This window comes from Manis javanica, chromosome X, assembly GCF_040802235.1.
Source record: "Manis javanica isolate MJ-LG chromosome X, MJ_LKY, whole genome shotgun sequence".
In the NCBI taxonomy this organism is placed as follows: Eukaryota; Metazoa; Chordata; class Mammalia; order Pholidota; family Manidae; genus Manis; species Manis javanica.
Genome location: NC_133174.1, coordinates 129037140 through 129057385, shown reverse-complemented (window position 1 = coordinate 129057385; position 20246 = coordinate 129037140). Strand labels below are relative to the sequence as shown.

Here is a 20246-nt window from a genome sequence, read left to right as displayed (position 1 = left end):
TTCATATAATCTTTTTGTGCTTCAGTTTCCTCATCAGTAAAATGGGTTCATTTTCATTCATAGGGTTGTTTGGAATAGTAATACATACAAAATGCTTTGAGCAATACTTGGCATACGTTAAATCTTCAATAGATGTTAGCCATTATTATCACTATTGTTACCTCCACTTGTCAGTGAGCAGTATCAATGTTCATTTGCTATGCACACTGAGCTGACACTTCCTTGGGAGATTGGACAGAATTTTATTCTTTATAACTTCTGACCCTGGCATATAGTAGGTACTTACTTTAAATATTTGAAATAAATGAATTAGTAAGTAAAAGAATACCCTCATGCTTCTGATTTACCCTTTTTCCCCCCTCTCCACTTCCTTTGGAACTGATATCTTTCTCCTATGACTCCATGGCTTTTGCAGTTGGACTTACCATGTTTTCTAGAACAAAATTTGGGATACTTTGTCTAAAAACAGAACAATCTTGCTAAATCCAGGCTGTACTATTTATTATAGTCTCATACTCTGCCTCATTAGGTGTATGTCTCCTCCCCTCAACTGTGAGGAAAGGGATTAACATCTTCCTCTCTGTCTCTAGCACCCCACATAGAATCTGGGGCCATAGTAGGTGCTCAATAAATAATTGTCGAATTGAACAAATTGTCTATGAGGCTCCAGGATTTTTGTTCACCCTTATACCTTCATCCCAGATGGAAATAAAGAGCTGCCCTTTCACACCAACGATAGTGTCAAGGTTATTAGGAGCTGTGAGATCTGAATCTGACTTATTTTGAAGTACCACATTTCAAACCTCAAATTAGGTGCCAGATATATGAGAGGGAAGACCTAGAATCAAGACATTTGAAAGAATTCTGTTTTGTAAAATTGGATGCTGATGCTTTTATTCAGTGGTGGTTCTTGGCTCGTTTTCTCCTATCCCTTTTATGTGTGTGTGTGTGTGTGTGTGTGTGTGTGTGTGTGTGTGTGTGTATAATTTCTTTTTCTTTCTTGGTTATCCCAAGTCTTCACACAGTAAATCAGATTGGAAATAATTCATTAGTGTTTTGCAGTTTTTGCAGCCACTTGGCAAGGAAAAGCGGTATCTGCATCTCCACCTGAAGCAGCATGGAAATACCTTTTCTAATTATAGTCATTAATAAGTCTAATGAACTCCTCTGTTTTAAAAAGCCTTTTTCATTTTAATCTGATAAGCAGTTTATTTTCATTTGTGCCATATATTGCTTTTGGTAATTGCCATCGACATATTCTGTCTGGCTTTATACAATTGGGTCATTTTTCATGTAACTAGACACATAGGTATTGTGTAAAAAATACATAGTGTATGTAAGGAGAGGTCATTCTTTATTCATTTTGCTAAAGATATTCTCCTTTCTTCTGTTCCTGTGAGGATTGAATTGTATCTGCACATTAAATACCTTAAAGCAAGTAATAAAGCAGCAGTATTCGTCTATTTGTAGGAATATTTAGCTCTTTCTTGTTTGAATTTATTGCAGCCTATGGGTACATCCAGTCCTGGTAGAAACTCCCTTTTTAAACACAAAAATGAATATTTGTGTTGTAAAAACTAGTGTATATATACACTTGAAAAAGAAACTATTTTGTCTTAACTGGCTTAAATACGATGTATTTGTTTCTTCTTTGAATGTAATTATCTTAAAGTTTCAGTTTCTAAAATCAAAGCTATAAAGTACTTATATCCGTGATTGCTACTGGGTGCTGGGTTTCTTTTTGCGGTGATGAAAATGTTCTAAGATAAGACTGTGGAGATGGTTGCACAACACTGCATATACTAAAAACTATCATGTTAAATGAATAAATTCTATAATATGAATTTATATATCAATAAAGCTTTTATTTTTTTAATAAGTGCTTATGTCACGATTTATCAGCTCTACCACTTTCTAGATGGCTATATGGCCTTGAGCAAATTTCTTTCCCTTCTGTTCCCTGGCTTCCTTGTCTTTATTTACGTGAAGATGATAATACTACCTTCCTAATAATGGGTTGGTTGTAAGGACAAAATATTTGAGTAAATATACATAAACAATTTAGATTGTACTGTGGTATGTAAGCCTTCAAATGTCAATGGTTGTCATTGTTTTCCTATCGTGTGTAGAGCTCAGAAGAAAAGTCTAGGGCCAGAAATAGACACTTTTTTGGTGTCATCAGTGTATAGATGGTAATTAATTAAAGCCGTCTATGTGGGTTAGGTTCTGCAGGGAGAGCATGCAGAATGTTGAAGGAATGAGAGCTGAAGGCTAGATCTAAGGGAATACCTGCATTTAATAATTTAGTATGGAGCACAGGACAAGCAGATTTGGCAAAGGAGACTCAAAAGGGGTGTCCAGAGAGGTATGAGGAGCTGTGATGTTGTGGAAACAAAGGAGAAAACAGTCTTCCAAGAAGGAGGAGATGGTTAATAGTGTGAGTACTATACTGGAGAGAGGTTAAGTAAGGAACTGTCCATTCATTTTGGCAAGCTAAAGCTTTGGGACTGTGGGGGTAAGGAACAAACTTACAGAGAGAGCTGAAAGAGTGAAGAGAAAAGTGAGAAAATAGACATAGTGTGTTTATTCTTTTGAGAAAGCTACTTATTCAACAATTATTGAGCTCCTACTGTGTGCTTGACCCTGTGCTACATTAGTGGTATGCTAGTGAACAAAACAAAATAAAAACAAATTATCACCACAGTAAAGGAGCTTTACTTTATACCGGGCCTATGTGGGGAAGAAGAGAGAGAGATTAAGGCTGGAAGAGTGTACTTTGTCAAGAAAAGTATATGCGTATGTGTGTGTGTGTTTAAGAAAATAAGGACTTTAACATATTTAAGCTAAGGAACCATGGGGAGATAAAGTAGAGATGAAGTGGTTGACAATACTGAGGAGATGGGATATTTATTGGTTCAAAAAGATGATTAGATGGAGATCAAGAACATAGATGGAAGTTCTTTATCACTTTTGAAGAGAAGAGGTCCCCTCTTCTGAAACTGAAAAGAAAGAGCTGCTGTGCACACACAGGGAAGTATGAAGAAATGCCCACCAGGTGACCCTGGTTTCCTAAGGGATATAGGAGCAAGGTCACCCATATAGAGAGGAGCATAATAGGCAAATTAAGGAGAGTTGTTAAACTTTGAAATGGGCACTTAGTCTAAGTGGAGAGTAGGATGAACAAGGACAAGTGGGAAGTTTGTGGAGCAGAACTGCAAAGCATGTTTTAAAAGTGATTCCAAAGAAATATTTTTAAAGATTTTAGTTGTAATAATGATGAAAACTTAGAAAAGCAGAGAATTAGTGTTCTCTTGCCAAGAACACTTATTTGGAAAGGGCTGCCATGGCCCTTAAAACAGGGAATTACAGATGAAGGCAGTAGTTCCTGAAAGGCGACTGCAATATTAAAATGTCATCTTTTATAAGCTTCATCGACTATTCTAAAGTTTAAAAACTGTAATAATGTAGTTCGTAGTTAGTGTCAGGTCCATTGAGGTCTCTTCATTTTCTCTACTCACTTGAATATGTGAACATGTATTCAGACCTCTCTCACTACATGCCTCCTACATTCGTACACTCACACTTTCCTCTCAGAAGTGTTCTGATATTATATCGGATATAATTATATATTAATGTCTCTTCTATTACTAAAAATAAACTGCTTTAAACATTTACTATTAAGAAACACATTAATGAAAGAGCAAAAACACAGCGGTTTCTCTAAATCTTTTAAAAGCAGAAGCTCTGGAGGGGTTCCTAATTTCATTCTGCCCCCTGGTCATGAAAATCAAACAAGGGCCCACTGCTGCTTAGCAAGCAGCAAAGCTTCCTGCTGGGGTACCAGCTGGGAGCCACATTATACGAATGGGAAAACTGAGACACTGAAAGAGGAAACTGAGACTTGGTTGGGTTTCTGGAGAACTAAACCCCTGAGTTTAGCAAGGAATGATGTTTAACTGTGCCTAGCTCTTCCAATGCTTCTTAAGTATTTGTTTCAGAAAAAATGGTGAACCTTTGGTTTAGAGGATCTCACAAATACACAGCTTTGTATACACAAATTAAATTATTTGATTTGATTTGGAAAGAGTGGGAGAAGCTGAGTGTCTGAGGCCAACTGTTTCCAGGTCTAAACCTATGGCCCTCTCTTTGTCCAGAGCCACTTACTGCTCTGACCACTTACTTCTCCCTTTAGTTAGGGTTCTACCAGGGCAGGATGGGAGGTTTCTTCATGCTCTCTGCTTGTGTTTGTGCTTATTTCTCACTTCTGACACTCAGCCTTTCCTGCATTCCAGGTGTTGCAGAGCCATGTGCTATCTCATAGTTGCATACTTTTGATTATACATGCTGTTCATTTCTGCTTTTAACCTAGTGCCTAACCCAGAGCCCTCCCCCCTCTGATAGTCCCCAAATATCAACCCTAAGGTGAGTAATTTATCATAACCTTTGAGGAGCCTTCTGAAGTTGGCTTTAGTTCCTTTTTTGCAAGCATTTTGAATGAACTATATAGGTCTTCTAGTTCCATTGAAATCCTGAGTGAAGTCACAGTGTACAGTTATGTCTTGTGTTCATATGCTAATTAAGTATTATCTGGTCAGTGTGGCATAGTTCATTTAAAGATATGATCATTTTGATTTTGTAAGCATGTTTCTTTTCTCTCTGCTTCCATCTTACAGAGATTGTATCTCTGTTTTTATTCAGGTTATTTAAATGTTCGTGTTGATTTCATTTGTGCCACTGTATTTCAGGTGCAATAATCCTACTGGTGTATTTTGATTATTTGTATTAGGATTACATTTTTTGTATGTAGACATTTTTTATCTGTATTGGAAGCAACTGGTTAGTAGCAGCAAAGGAATTTGCTGTTTCCCTATGCTATGTAACGACCCAACATTTTTTAGTATTTACTGTATGAAACCACTGCCTCACAGTCACCTTATAAGTTTTCGTCAACATCATCCTCATTTATACAGACAGGAAAACTGAGACATGATGTAGTTTAAGGAATTTGCCCAAGGTGTTACTTAGCTGGTAAGTGGTATAACCAGGATTTGAACTCAGACATCTAACTCCGGAACCTATACACTCAGCCAGTATGCTCCTCTCCTTCCTATATCTTGTACAGCCACTTTGAAACAACCTGGCAATTGCCAGCTCTCTGCAAGAAAGTCATTAGAATGGCAAATGTCAAAGTGCCTCTGAATTTTGAGCATCAAAATTACACTCATTGGAAGATACTTAGGAGACTATTAAACTTTGAGATGGTGGCCTTGATCAAACTATGTTCTAATCTCAGGTCATAGCTTCATAATCCTAGGTGATCTCAAATTCCCCCAAATAACATTCTGATTTGGAGACTAGGCTTGTTTAGTCAAATGAGTGAACCATATATGTTTGTAATTTTTCTGTCACTCCATCCATCCATCCTTCTGTCCATCTACAGAATTCTTCATGTGCTTATAACATACACTTAGGTGTAGCTTATCTTTATTGAGGAAGCAAATCCCAAATACTAAGAGAATAAGAAACAGAGCTCCAAGAATCACTGGCTAATCACTTTGAGGGGGGAGTCAATATGTAAAGATTTGCCAATTTTATGTATCTACAGCCCTCTGTATGTTATAGGGTCCCTTAACTAGGGTGCTTAATTTGACATAGTTGAACCTTCAGTTTACTTTCAAGGAGACTCATGCAGGTAATTTCATCCAGGAGAATAGGAGTTGGGAATCAACTGAGATACTTAGAGAAAAAATGAAGAGGGAGACCAGCTTGTTGAGAGCAGAGCCTTTTTGCTGGGGACTACTAGTAGAAAATGCAGTTAGAATTGATGGGAAAGGTCAGGCTGTTCTAGAGAAGCTCTGAAGCCAATCACAGTATATGACTAAAAATAAAATTCTCTTGTCATTGTATCCAAATTCTAGCTTTGGAGCATGACGCATAGGAAGTTTACAATAGATTTTTAAATGAATTTGATAATATTCTGGATTAGAAGAGGCCAGAATTACCTGAGGCTCAGACATGCATTAATCTGGAAAATCTTCCTAGACTAACTACCTGGCCCTAGTCAGCCTCTGAATTTCAGCAATCTTTATTCATCCTTCCTACTTTTGTGTTTACTTGACAGTGTGATGCAAATATGTTTATATGCTTCTTTCACTTACGTCCTACTTGTGTTCTTTTGACAACCCCATGATATTGTGTGTATCTCAGAACTGGGGTTCAGCCCTAGCTCAGAGGTCAGTCACAGGCAGCATACAGGAGAAAGAAGCTAAGTGCTTGGGCTTATCTCCAATCTGCCCCTGCTTGCTGACTCCTGACCTCCCATGGTGGCAAATGATGAGTGAAATAAGTGGGGAAGATTTGTTGGCTGACAGGGTGGCAGTTTGGAAGATTGGTAGCCTTGGACGGCAGGTGGAAGGCATAGAACTTAAAACCTGCTCATGCACCTTGGGCAAGGCAAGATAGATGGGGGCCTAGAGAGCCATGGGCTCATCTTCTTTGAGTTATAACCTGAGATTTCCCAGCCCCAAGGACATAGTTGGCTAGAGGAACAAGGAAGAAAGAAGGATTTTCCCTAGGGAAATCAACACTTTAAAAAAAATCATCTTGCTCGGTTCCATTATTTGTCAGCTCCTGAGCAAGATGGAGTCTGTAAAAATATTTTTAAAATCTCTTTTATTGTTTCCTTTTCTACTATCCAGGGTAACTAAAAATTTTAGTAAGTGGCAATTTTTGTGATTGAAATAAACCACTTGTTATGTTTTTGAGTTGTATCTCGCCAACAGATCCACTGTAGGTTGTCCTGGGGTGGGGGAGCAGAGAAAAAGATGGCATAGGAGGAAGGCAAGGTAGAAACCTCCTCCCAAAAGCACATAAAAGAAGAAAATACAACAAATATGACTAAACCTGAAGACTGAAGAACAGACCCCCTACACCTGGAGAACTAGAAAAGACCACACAAAAAAGGGTAAAGTGGCAAAACCAAGATCAAGCAGGGACCAAGCCCTCCCCCAGCCCCAGCCTAAAGGTAGGAGAAAGAAAAACAGAGCAGGGTTGGGGTAGGAGCCCAGGAGCACTGTACACCTGGCCCTGGAGATCTGCTGCAGGAGCCTGAACCCGCATTACATTGGGTTCTGCTGATTAGCAGCGCTGGACACCAGGAACAGGTGGAACACTCTGGGATGCTGAAATTCTAGCCACTTGTAGAAGTCAGGCATGCTCCACCAGTCTTGAGACTCAAAGCAGAGGCGGCAGTTGGAAAGACTTGCCTAGCAGTGAAAGGGGTGCCATAGGGGCAAAGGTTGGAGCTCTCTCAGGAGAAATGACAGATGCACAATACCTACCCAGCCCTCCATCAGCTGAACAGGTTAGGAACTCTCAGGAGCCCCAGACGCTCCATCCCCATCACTGGCAATGCAGCTCCAAGGTTCCTCCCTGCACACACTACCAACCAACCCTCTTGGCCCAGCATCAGCATCAGACTTTGCTGCCTGGCAGGCAGAGGGAGAGTCTTCCGCCTTTCTTGGCTTCATTTCATTCCAACTGGGGAGGTGCCTACAGAAGCCAGGCCCAAGAGCTCCTTCCTCCCTGTAGGTGTCTAAGCCTGGTGCTGTGCATCTGGACCAGGCAGAGCCCAGCATCAGCCTGCCCATCCCATTAACCCTGAAGCCCCACCATTGCTGCAGGGCAGGCAGAGAGTGGCTCCAGCCACAGCAAACCCAGCAGAGACTGCTGTGCTAATCACAAAGATGCAGCTGAAGCAAATTGCCAGCAAAGACTCAGACCACTACAGAAGACAGACAGAAAAGTGGACCTGCCCATTGCACACCAACAGCTGGGGCTCCCACAAGGTAGAACCAAGCACTGGAGAGTAAATAATCTTGAGCTTCTGGGCACCATAGGACACCTTTTTCATGAAGCTGTTACTCTATAGACCAAGAAGCAAAGCCGAGCCATCTAATACACAGAAACCCTAATGAAATGAGGAGGCAGAGGAATATGTTCCAAACAAAACTATAGGATAGGACACCAGGAAGAGGGATAAATGAAACAGAGATCACCAGTCTTCTTGATAAAGATTTCAAAATAAAAGTCATAAACATGCTCACAGATTTACAGAAAAATATCCAAGATCTCAGGGAGGGCTTCAACAAAGAAGATCTGAAAAAGAGCCACTTAGAGCTGAAGAATAGAGTATCTGAAATGAAACATACAATGGAGGGAATTAAGAGTAGATTACTGCAGGTAGAGGAAACACTCAGTGAGATGGAAATTAAAGAATGGGAACAGAATGACACTGAGGAACAGAGAGGAAAAAGGATCTCTAGGAATGAAAGAATGATAAGAGAGCTATGTGACCCATCCAAGTGAAACATTATTCACATAATAGGGGTACAGAAGGAGAAGAGAGAGAGAAGGGGATAGAAAGACTCTTGAATAAAATGATTGTCAAAAAATTCCCCAATCTGGAGAGGGAAATAGACACTCAGGTCATAGAAGCACAGAGAACCCCTAACAAAAGGAACCCCAGCAAGATAACACCAAGACATATAATAATTAAAATGGTAAAGATCAGGGATAAGGAGAGGGTACTGAAAGCAGCCAGAGAGAGAAAAAGAGATTACTTATAAAGGAAAACCCATCAGGCTATCAACAGACTTCTCAGCAGAAACTCTACAGGCCAGAATGGAGTGGCATGATATATTCAAGGTAATGAAACAGAAGGCCCTCCAACCAAGAATCCTCTATCATTTAAATTTGAAGCAGGGATTAAACAATTTTCAGATAAATGAGAGTTGAAAGAATTCACCACCACTAAGGCAACCTTACAGGATATGTTAAAGGAACTGCTGTAGATGGAAATTTCCCTAAGGCTAAACAGCTTTCACCAGTGAAAATTAGACCAATTAACTACCAAGCAAGTATAAAATTAAAACAAAGGAAGCAAAATGAAGTACACAAAATCAGTCAAGGGATACACAAAAATTGCAGATTATGACATCTAACACATAAAGTGTGGAGGAGGAAGAAGAAGAAGAAAAATGTACCCATAAATTGTGTTTGAAGTAGAGTAACCAGCAATTTAAGATAGATTGTTATATAGTAAGGAAGCTATCCTTTAACCTTTGGTAAAAGTCTGCAATTGATACAACAATAAAAAAGACTAATAAGAGAAATCCAATCACAACACTGAAGAAAACCATCAAATAACAAGAGGAGAGTATAAGAAAGGAAGAAACAGAGAGGAGCTACATAAACAGCCAGAAAACAATAAAATGGCAATAAGTACATATCTATCAATAATCACCTTAAAAATAAATGGACTGAGTGCACCAATCAAAAGACATAGAGTGGCAGAATGGATAAAGAAACAAAACTCATGTATATACTGTCTACAGGAGATTCATTTCAGACCCAAAGAGTAAAAATGAAGGGATGGAAAAAGATATTTCATAAGAATAATAGGGAGAAAAAAGCAAGAGTAGCAGCACTTGTATCAGACAAAACAGATTTTAAAACAAATTTAACAAGAGACAAGGACATTGCATAATGATAAAGGGGTCAGTCCAACAAGAGGGTATAACCATTATAACTATCTATGCAACCCAACATAGGAGCACCTAAGTATGTAAAACAAACACAGAATTAAAGGGGGAAATAGATTGCAATACATTCACTTTAGGAGACTTTAACACAACACTCATAACAATAAATCAACCAGACAGAAAATAAATAAGGAAACAGAGGAACTGAACAATACATTAGATCAGATGGACTTAACTGATATCTACAGAACAGTCCACCCGAAAGTAGCAGGATACATGTTCTTCTCAAGTGTACATGGAACATTTTCCAGAATAGATCACATACTAAGCTACAGAGAGAGCCTCAGTAAATTAAAAAAGGTTGAAATTGTATCAAGCAGCTTCTCAGACTACAATGGTATGAAACTAGAAATAAATTACACAAAACAAGCCTACAAACACATGAAGCCTAAACAATATGCTTCTAAATAATCAATGAACAGATTAAAACAAATCAAGCAGTACATGGAGACAAATTAAAACAAAAATTCAACAGCCCAAAATCTATGGGACACTGCGAAGGCAGTTCTAAGAGAGAAGTACATAGCAATACAGGCCTACTTCAGGAAACAAGAACAACCCCATGTAAATAGTACAAACTCACAATGAAAGAAACTAGGAAAAGAAGAACAAATGAAACCCATAGTTAGTAGAAGGAGGGGCATAAGAAAGATCAGAGCAGAAATAAATAGAGAAGAAAGTAACAATAGAAAAATAATCAATGGAAACAGGAGCTGCTTCTTTGAGAAACTAAACAAAATAGATAAACCCCAAGCCAGACTTACCAAGAAAAAAAGAGAATGTATACAGATAAACAAAATCAGAAATGAAGATGGAATATACAACAGATACTACAGAAATACAAAGAATTGTTAGAGAATACTATGAAAAATTACATGCCAATAAATTGAACAACCTAGAAAAAGGGGACAACTTTCCAGAAAAGTACAGCCTTCCAAGACTGACCCAGGAAGAAACAGAACATCTGAACAGACCAATTACCAGCTATAAATCAAACTCATAATAAAAAAAACTGCCAACAAACAAAACGCAGGTCCAGATGGCTTCCTAGCTGAATTCTTCCAAACATTTAAAGACGAGCTAATACCTGTCCTCCTTAAAGTATTCCCAAATGTAGGAAAGGAAGGAATACTTCCAAACTCATTCTGAGACTAGCATCACTCTAATACCAAAACCAAATCACCACAAGAAAAGAAAATTACAGACCAGTATTCCTAGTGAACATAGATGAAAAAATCCTCAACAAAATATTAGCAAACCAAATTCAGAAATACATAAAAAAGATCATCCATCATGAACAAGTGGGATTTATTCCAGGGATGCAAGCATGGTACAATATTCATTAATCAATCACTATCATACACCACATCAACAAAAAGGAGGATAAAAAGCGCATGATCATCTCAATAGATGCTGAAAAACATTGACAAAATTCAGCATCCATTCATGATAAAAACTCTAAACAAAATGGGATTAGAGGGTACGTACCTCAACGTAATAAAGGCCATATATATGACAAATCCACAGTGAACATACTTAATAGTGAAAAGCTGAAAGTTTTTCCTCTAAGATTGGGAGCGAGATAAGGATGGCCACTCTCACCACTTTTATTCAATATAGTACTGGAGGTCCTAGCCACAGCAGTCAGACAACACAGAGATAAAAGGCATCCAAATTAGTAAGGAAGAAGTTAAACTGTCACTATTTGCAGATGACATGATACACATAGAAAACCCTGAGGACTCCACCAAAAAACTGTTAGAACTAATAACTGAATTCAGCAAAGTTGCAGGTTACAAAATTAATACACAGAATTAATGCAACCTAAATGTCCATCAATAGATGAATGGATGAAGAGCAAGTCGTACATATACAAAATGGAATATTATCCAGCCATAAAAAGAAAAGAAATCCTCCCATTTGAAACAACATGTACAGATCTAGAGGAGATTTTGCTCAGTGAAGTAAGCCACGTGGAAAAAGACAAATACCATATGATTTCACTTATTTGTGGAATATAAAAACAGCAAAACCGAGTGAACAGAACAGCGGTAGACTCATAGACACTGAGAAGTGACAAGTGATTACTAAGGGAGAGGGGTTGGTGTGGGTTGGTAGGGAGAGTGATCAGTTGGTCATGGGGGTGGTAGTACAGCATGGGAAATATAGTCAATGATTCTGTAACATCTTTCTACATTGACAGATAGTAACCACACTACAGGGGGTGAGGATTTGATAATATGGCAACTGTTGAACGTACATGAAACCAACATAAGATTGTATATCAATGATACTTCAATAAAAAAATTCACTGTAGTCTTCAGCATATGGATAGCAAAACCTAAAGGGAGAAAATAGCACTCATATATTTTTGGATTATTGATGAAAGGATAGCTTTTCCTTACAGCTATGCTCTCCTGAATGTTGAATTTTAATCCTCTCATTTGGAGTTTATTTTAGCCAGTAACTTTCTTTCCCAACCCATTTTACTGACAGCCATTTCAACCTGCGGTCCTCCTTCCCTACCACCCATCCTTTAGGATGTTCTTTCATAGAAGAAGGTACTAGCTGACACCAAATAAAAACAATATTTGATCTTAGTAGGGTTTAGACTTGAACAGACATTTTGTATTTGTAAACATTTAGGGGTGCGGGTGAAAACTGGAAAAAAAAACCTGCTGGAAAAAAATTAATCTTGTTTCCTCTGACAGTGAGGCTCTAGATTTTGTGTTGATTTCCTAGCTATGTTCTTTAGGACTGAAGGCTGTGATCTAAGAAATAGTGGTGCTGATCACATGCTGTTGTTTATTTATTTATTAGTAAACCCTTTATGCAAGTTTCATTACTGATTGTTGTGTGAAATATGTACAAATGAATAACTGTTAATCACTGAGATTTTTTTAATACAATTTATTTTCACTTCGAAAAAGCATGGGATAATGTTATATTGTATAAATGTCCTTTGACAACCTTAGCAGAGTCTTTTTGTGTGGATTTTTTTATAGGTCAATTATACTTCTCTCTGCTCTGCTTGCAGAGAAATCAATGCTGTGAAAAATGCCCCCTCCCAGTTTGTGATTATTAAATCAGTTAGATTTCAAAAGAGAAGAGTGCATGGCTGGCTGATCTGAATTGTGTTTTCTTTGGATCTATCCTCTATTCCGTAGTGCACATTAGCTGGGTGACAGGCCCTCCTGAAAAACTTTTACAATTTGTCCCTGTGCATTATGGCAGGTTATGTTCATGGAAGTCACAGTAATAATCAAGTGTTGAATAAACTAGAAATGATGAATTTGAATATTGCTCAGGATAAAATTGCCTGAAGTATATATAAATTAATTGATAAGGCATCACAATAAATAAATTATATTTAATGAGCTAAAGTGCCAGTAAACTATACAAAGTACTTATTGTCACAATTACTGCCTTGTTTTTACTGAAACTAATCAGAAGGGTGATTTAAAAAAAAACACTTTCTGCAAGGTCAAGGAATTTCCAAAGGATTTCTTTGGGTAAATGCTGACAAAAATGTTTGAGGAGAATTTAGGGAAGACTTGTAGTTAATGACTTTTTGAAAAGCTGAATTGCGATTTTCTTCTTTCTTTGCTTTGCTCATTTTAAATACCTTGTAGAAGATTTAGGTTTTGGAGGACAAGTTACTGGTCTCTCTTCATTTGAGTTACCTTCAGGGAAGGCTTTAGTGAGAAAGTGATGGTCGAGAGATCTAAAGGATGGTTTTGAATTAAGAAGGTAAAGAGGAGAGGGAAGAGTATTCTACCTAGAGGGAAGCAATGGAGTAGAAGCCCTGGGGCAGGAGACACCTGGAGCTCATGTGGGATGGAAGAAAGGCCAGTGGGCTATAACAGAGAAAAGGAAGGAGAGGCTTGGGCAAGAGGAGGTTGGAGAAGCAGGAGGAAGAGGCTTGACTGTATGCAAGACCTTGAAGAAGAGAGTAAGATTTGCAGCTTTCAGTTTTAAGGTCATTGGGAAACCATTAAAGCAGGAACAGGAGGAGCAATATGATTAGGCTTGTATGTAGTGGTGTGTTCCTAGTGGGGTCTGCTCTCGGAATACTGCCCAGCCATCATTCTTGGCACTTAGCTGATTTGTGTAAGCGTTTGATGAATGTCTGGTCTTCCCCACTACGCTCTGTACTCCTCGAAGGCACAGACTGTGTCAACTTACTATTCATCATTCTATTTCCAATGTCGGGCCCATATAAGGCCTCAAAAAATAATTGGTTGAATGGCTACATCGAGGTGAACTTTATGTAACATAAAATAAATCATTTTAAAGTGAATGATTCAGTAGCATTTAGTGCATTCACATTTTGCAAAACCACCAATCCTATTGCATTCCATAACACTTTTCAGTAATCCCAAAAAGAAACTCCATACCCATTAAGTAGTAACTCCCTATCTTCCCCTAATCTGCTTTTTGTTTATATGGATTTACTGATCCTGAATATTTCATATAAATGAAACCATACATTATGTGACCTTTTGTGTCGGGCTTTTCTCACTTAGTATGTTTTCGAGGTTCTTTGCACGTTGTGTGGCATGTATCAGTACTTCATTCGTTTTTACCTGAATAACATTTTGTTGTATGGATATATCATATTTTGTTTATCCATTCATCAGTTGATGGATATTTGGGTTGTTTCCACCTTTTGACTACTGTAAATAGTGCTGCTGTGAACATTAATGCACAAATTTTTGTTTGAACACCTGTTTTCAGTTCTTTTGGGTATATATGTAAGACTGAAATTGCTGGCTTATGTGATAATTCTTTGTTTCTTTCACCAAACTGTTTTCTACAGAGGCTGAACTATTGTACATTCCCACCAGCAATGTACCAATTTCTTCACATCTTCACCAACACTTATACTTTTCCATATCTTTTTAAAATCTAGCCATCCTAGGATATTACCTTCAAAATGCATGAATGAACCTCCCTTGTTTGCAGTGAATATTTCATTATTTGACACCTCATCACATTGTTACTCAACATTACGAAAAACTATAGTGAAACACAAGGGCAAACTGGACTGAATTAGATTCTTAATCCATTAAATCATATTTCCAACATCATCCTTGTACATTGCCTTCTTAGAAAGACTTGCAACTATAAGGAGAACCCCACCTTTTCCTCTTATCCACCATTTTTAGGATCAAAGGTGAGGTCTAAAGGACAAATCTGACATCTAAAGAAATGTCTTCTGAATATGTGTTACTTTTGGGAGTGTCTTTTGAGAGTTGCATTGAGAATGAAGAGGAAGTGCCATTCCAGTCTCATAGCCAAATATACTCATTAGAGTTAATTTTGTTTTGGTTTGACATGCCTGTCTTTCTGCCCTTTTCCTTTCCATTTCCCTTTATTACTCACTTTTTTAAAAAAGCTTAGCTGTGCCCAGCACCCAGGGAGATGTACCTGTGTGCCTTTGGCCTAAGACAGACGAAGTAAACTGGGATCTAAGTAGGACATCTTAGAGTACTCAAGTACAGTGTAAGATTATTTCCACTCATCCAGTCATCGGTATACTGTAATTGGCCCTCATTAACTATGCTAAAAAAGGCAAATGCACATTAATTTCCAGCCTTTGAGAACTGTCTGTATTCTGTTGGGTTCTGCCATTTTTCTACTGTTAACTAATGCTGTAATCCTGTTTGTCAACATTTAGAGAGTTTTACATCATGTCAAAGTTCACAGAGTAAGCAAAGACTTAGAAATATATTAATGCAACGCACTGGCGTATATACACGTGCCTTTCATAATGTGAAGTAGAGTGAAATGCACTGCAAACAGGAAAGTTGAGTCTTTGAGAACACTTAATTATCAAGTACTGGTCATGACTAATCTGCCTGTGTTCCACTGAGCAGCAATCACTTAATGCTACAACCCTGTGCTCTTCATGATTTAGCTGAAAGCATTTTTTCTGTTCAAAGCTTGCCAAGTATCTTTAATGTTGGCTGTAAATTCTTATAATGGTTCTAGATACCCCCTCTGTGCACTCTGGAAATATCCCTTTGCTATTTTCAATTATGTACTTGAACAGAACCTCAAACTACTATTTGTCCTATTTGGTGGAAAAAAAGACAAAAAAATTGTTTTGGGGGTAGCATGACCATTAGTAGGAGTAGTGTTGTTGAGAAATCATACATTTTGAATGTGTCTGCTCTAAAAAAAATTATTTCAAGTGGCTTTATATCTGTGTGTGTTTCACTTTATAGCAACAACTTTTTGTGCAAGTAAAATCTGTAATTCTAAGTTAATTATTTTTTCAATTTCCCTTACGGCAGTTAATTATAACCTGTTTTAACTTGAAGTTGTTTGTACCTTGGGTAACAGGACATAAATTTCATTCTGTTTTATCAGAGGAATAAACTGTTTCCATTGGGTAACAGGTACATTTGAGAAGGCATTAATGTGAAAAAATTATAGGTTACCAAAAATAAAGGTTACCATTAAATACATTGACACTGGTGCTTTAAAATGGGTGTCCTTAAAACCCAAAAGAGCTAATGTACCTTCTAGTGTACCGGAATTAGCACCCTGAAGGCATATGAGCTTTTCCCTGGGTCTTTGTGACTTTTCATAATGTTTTCTTTATTTCTTCCTCCTTTTGTACTTTGAAGCCTATGAATAAATTTCTTCCTGAATACATTATCTTATCATGTGTATCGGTTTGTAAATTATTCTTTATCCTCAAGCAGGTAATCTCTTCTCCACCCCTGGACAGTTGTTTGTTTGGTTGGTTAGTTGGTTTTGGTCCAGGCTGAAACAGGTGGCAAATGATGTAACATCTAAAACCACCTTTCAAGTTTTATTGTTAGAAGATACGACCCGAATTCCCTTGCATTCTCTTAGATCAGATTATTTAGCAAGCTCTCCTTCAGTTACCTATGAAGAAACCAGTGCTGGGACTTCCTCAAGATACACACAGACCCATCAGATTCAGAACCAAGATCTCCTGGTTACTTGCCTCTCATAATTAAGCCTAAGAAGCAAAAGCACCTACCTGGGATCATGGCCAAACTCTTTAATTTTCCTTATCTATTTTTGACATACAAGGAGAGAAATTGTCACAAATTTACAGTTATCTCACCTCATATCCTTGAATGTGCATATAGCTGATGGTGATGAGGTAGATACATTGGAGTAGCATTGTACAGAACATGATGCCACTGGAAGGAACTTCAGGGGGTAGGGGAGTTCTATGGAAAATGTTGACTTACACAAAAATAAAGGGGTTTCTTTATTTCAAGACTTTTTAGAACTTATATGAAATGTGTATTGTGAATAAGCAGGAGGAGAGGTTATAGGAGCAGCATTCTCTCATTTCTAAGGAATCTCATTATTGTTCCATGTGATGCAGTTTGGGAAACACTGTGATGTATTCTGATATTCTTGCCAGTCCACCTTACTGTGGCATTCCTAGTTGGTTTGTGAAATTTTAATATGCCTTTGAGTAGTGCCAAGTTTTATTATACACAAGCCAAAAGTAATATAACTAAATCATAAATAAATATTTATTTGATGTGTTCTTTCTATGCTTCAGTATATTGAAAGTTATGCATTATGCTTGAAACACTGCTAATTTATGATGCCTCTTTGAAGCATGTTTTAGGAATAATTACAAACAGGTCACCTATTAAACTTATAGTAGCATCCAGTCTTTATAGTACACAGCAGCTTTGAATCCAAAACTTTGTGGAGGAGAGATGGGAGATTTAGAGACAATATCAATCCAGTACAGTTCCCAAGTGACCATGTGCTCTGCCACAAAGGGAGAAATGAATTTATAATTTTACTCCTGTGGTGTCAGATCAACAGTTCCAAAGGCTAATGACCTATGTTATTTCCAATAGCTTCCAGGGGACTCCTTGAGTGGCCCTCACTTGCAGTTAGCGTGCCACTTCTCAGCCTCCCTTGCCAACTCTAGTCCTCTTCTTGCAAACTAAGGAATGGTATATTCAACACCAAGCACTCTCTGCCAATGGACCATTAGTCACCCTGCCCCGTTGTGCAGGGGTGATATCAGAATTGCCTATGCCTCTTCTGCAGAGCCAGAAACTTTCTTACTTTAAATAAAACATTTACACATGAATTATGTTGAGGCCATTGCCTAGTTGTGTTTTGGCCCAGTTCCTGGAATTTGAATATTCACGTAGTTGGTTAGTATCTGCAAGGCTCATCCTCTTCTCATGTTTAGAGTCCCTAAAGTGACGTCTGGGTGTTTTGGTATTCCTACTGTAAGCAGTCTTTTAAGTTACAGAACTTCATTTTACTGTTAAGGAAATTGAGGTACCCCCAGCTAAGGTGTAGATATTTAATGTAAGTGAGCATAGTTATCAATAATACTTCCCAGGGTCATGTCCTTATTGCTTCTCCTGTTCATTCCAAGCCTTGCCCTAAAAACCTTCACCTATAGGGAAGATAGTTTTTTCAAGAACAGACTCTTCTTGAAGACCTAATTTGACCCAAGAAGCTAGCCACATCGTCATGTTTGAATGGAAGGCTAGAAATGCTTCACCAAAGTGGCTATGTTTTGTAAAGCTAGAGTCACAACTCAGAGCCCCTCTTGCTTATTTTCTTTGCTTATTCGACTAAGCCATGCTCCACAATGGAAACTTCTATTTTATCTACTTCTTCTGTTAGGGATGTTAAAAATGAACAGGTGTAGTCTGGATGTACTATTTAAACTAATTACATTTACAACTTGAACATTTTTTTTCTAGCATGTTTCCTTTCTATATGGTATTTAACAATGCCACAGGGGAAAATGCATTCATTGGTTTCACTGGACATGCTTCAGCATATATTTGAACTGCTAGACCTTTCAAAAAAACTTACTTTCTTTGATAACAGTGATGCTATTACTGAAATGGGAGATAAAAACACTTTCAGGACATGAGACACCTCTTCTTACTGTATCTTTTTGCTCTAGCCAGAGTTTATCTCTTCTTACAATGTAATAAAAATTCTTCTCTGGTGACCTAGAAACTGATTTTTGGATGAGAATTTGTTTCTTCCAGGTAATGATATTGGTAAAGGCATTTTTCATCCTGATATCCAGTGGTTCATTTCCTTGCCATTGTTAGCTATTAACTGCTGCTGAGATAAAACTTTCTTACCTATGAGATCTCCAAAAATATTCAAGCCCTAAGGGACTTCACAGAAAACCATATACTTAAGCCTTACATATATTTGGTACACATTTTTGAAGCCTTAATGTACAAAATTACAGTCACTTTCTTAATGGTGCAGGGACTCAGTGTATATAGCTAATACCTAGATTATCTTTCTTCCTCTTATACTGTTTACCTGCCTGGAACCGGGACCAAAAGGTCAGTTGAACTTACCTCAAAAGTTCGATTTTTAGCCCTACTTCTTATCATGGTACATTTATTGTAGGCATGGGTTAGAAAAGAACATAACAAAATGAGAGGAAAATATTAAGTGGTTCAAGATATTAATATTTTTAAATAATGATACTTTAAAATCAAAAGCAAATCAGATCTTTGGAGAAGAGGGATGAAAAAAGAATGTCACATGGTGTAATAATAGAGTCCAGGCCACCAGAATGCTGCTTCAAAGTCTTAAGGAACAAACCAATCTTCTAGTGTGTCCTTTGCCACCTCCCTTGGAGGTACACAAACTTGCAAGCCACAGTTGGCTGTCTTCCCAAATTCTGGAAACTTTTCAAGGATCACAGGAGTTGGTACAATTTGCTTGATAATCTGTGGCATCCTCTCCGTGAATTAGCACAAATTTTCGCATGTCGGCATGCAGGTGGTCCCATCTTTCCCTCCTGTCTCTGAGGTTTGTGATTCTATTTTTTCTGTTCTCTTTTTGGCCAGGTTGTGATATGACCTCCTGGGGCCTTCTTGCTTTCTATTTGCATGCACATTTTTATCCATTTCCTGAGAGCTGTTAAATGCTTAGCTGGTTTTCTATCCAGCTTCACTGTTGCACCTATCCTTACAAGTTAAGACTTCCCTATTGAGATTTTTCAAGTTTGTTAAGTGGGCTGCAAGGTGGTATGTAGGTATGTGTGGTGAAAGTGAAAAGTAATTTCTGAGGCCTTGTAAACATGTGTGCTTACTTCCTCTCCAGTTTGTGTGCATATGGTCAGGCTCTGGGTTAGGAGAAATACTGTTAATAAGGAAAGTGGACTTGCTGAGCTCCAGCCCAAACTTTGAGAGTCTCAGGTTACTTTCTATAAATGGAAGAATCTCTGAATCATTAAAGAAAATATTCCTGTTAGAACCTTGAATCACTAAATGTTTACAGCATTTTTGATTTATCTACTGTGTGTTAACCACTGTGTAAGAGAGCTGTATTTCATCTTAGAGCCACATTTCCATAGCCCTGAGGTCCTTGGTGTGAGGACACAGTGAGGAGGGGGATCAGATTGGGAACACTTAAAACTGATTGTGCCTGGTGAAGCTGAACTGCTCAGTGGATCACATTTAGAGAATGAAAGTCTTTCTGTAAGCTTCCAAGCAGGGCATTATTCTTATCGAAGTCCTCACAGTCACTGCTTTTTCCTAAGCAGTGTGCATGCTGATTGAGGTGTTTGTTTTTATGTGTCTTAATACCCATTTCCTGTAGCAGTTTCTATTGAATAAAAAGTCCTGTAGT

At 38.0% G+C, this 20246-nt stretch overlaps 1 protein-coding gene and 1 long non-coding RNA gene across 13 annotated transcripts in view; one reads left to right on the top strand and one right to left on the bottom strand.

Annotated features, from left to right (window-relative positions):
* Positions 1–20246, top strand: part of ATP11C (ATPase phospholipid transporting 11C (ATP11C blood group)) — a 207311-nt gene that overhangs the window by 87381 nt on the left and 99684 nt on the right. Inside the window, exon 1 of one of the 12 annotated variants that reach the window (XM_073227871.1) lies at positions 18667–19424. The exons of 10 other annotated variants lie outside the window; for them this stretch is intronic. In XM_073227871.1, coding sequence (XP_073083972.1) covers positions 19389–19424 — 36 coding nt within the window. In that variant the 5' untranslated portion in view covers positions 18667–19388. Of the gene's footprint in view, positions 1–18666; positions 19425–20246 lie in introns of those variants that run through there. One more of the 12 variants, XM_073227865.1, reaches the window with a different exon arrangement.
* The window catches only part of LOC140847462 (uncharacterized), a 45193-nt gene that overhangs the window by 22036 nt on the left and 2911 nt on the right, over positions 1–20246 (bottom strand). The window lies entirely within an intron of this gene.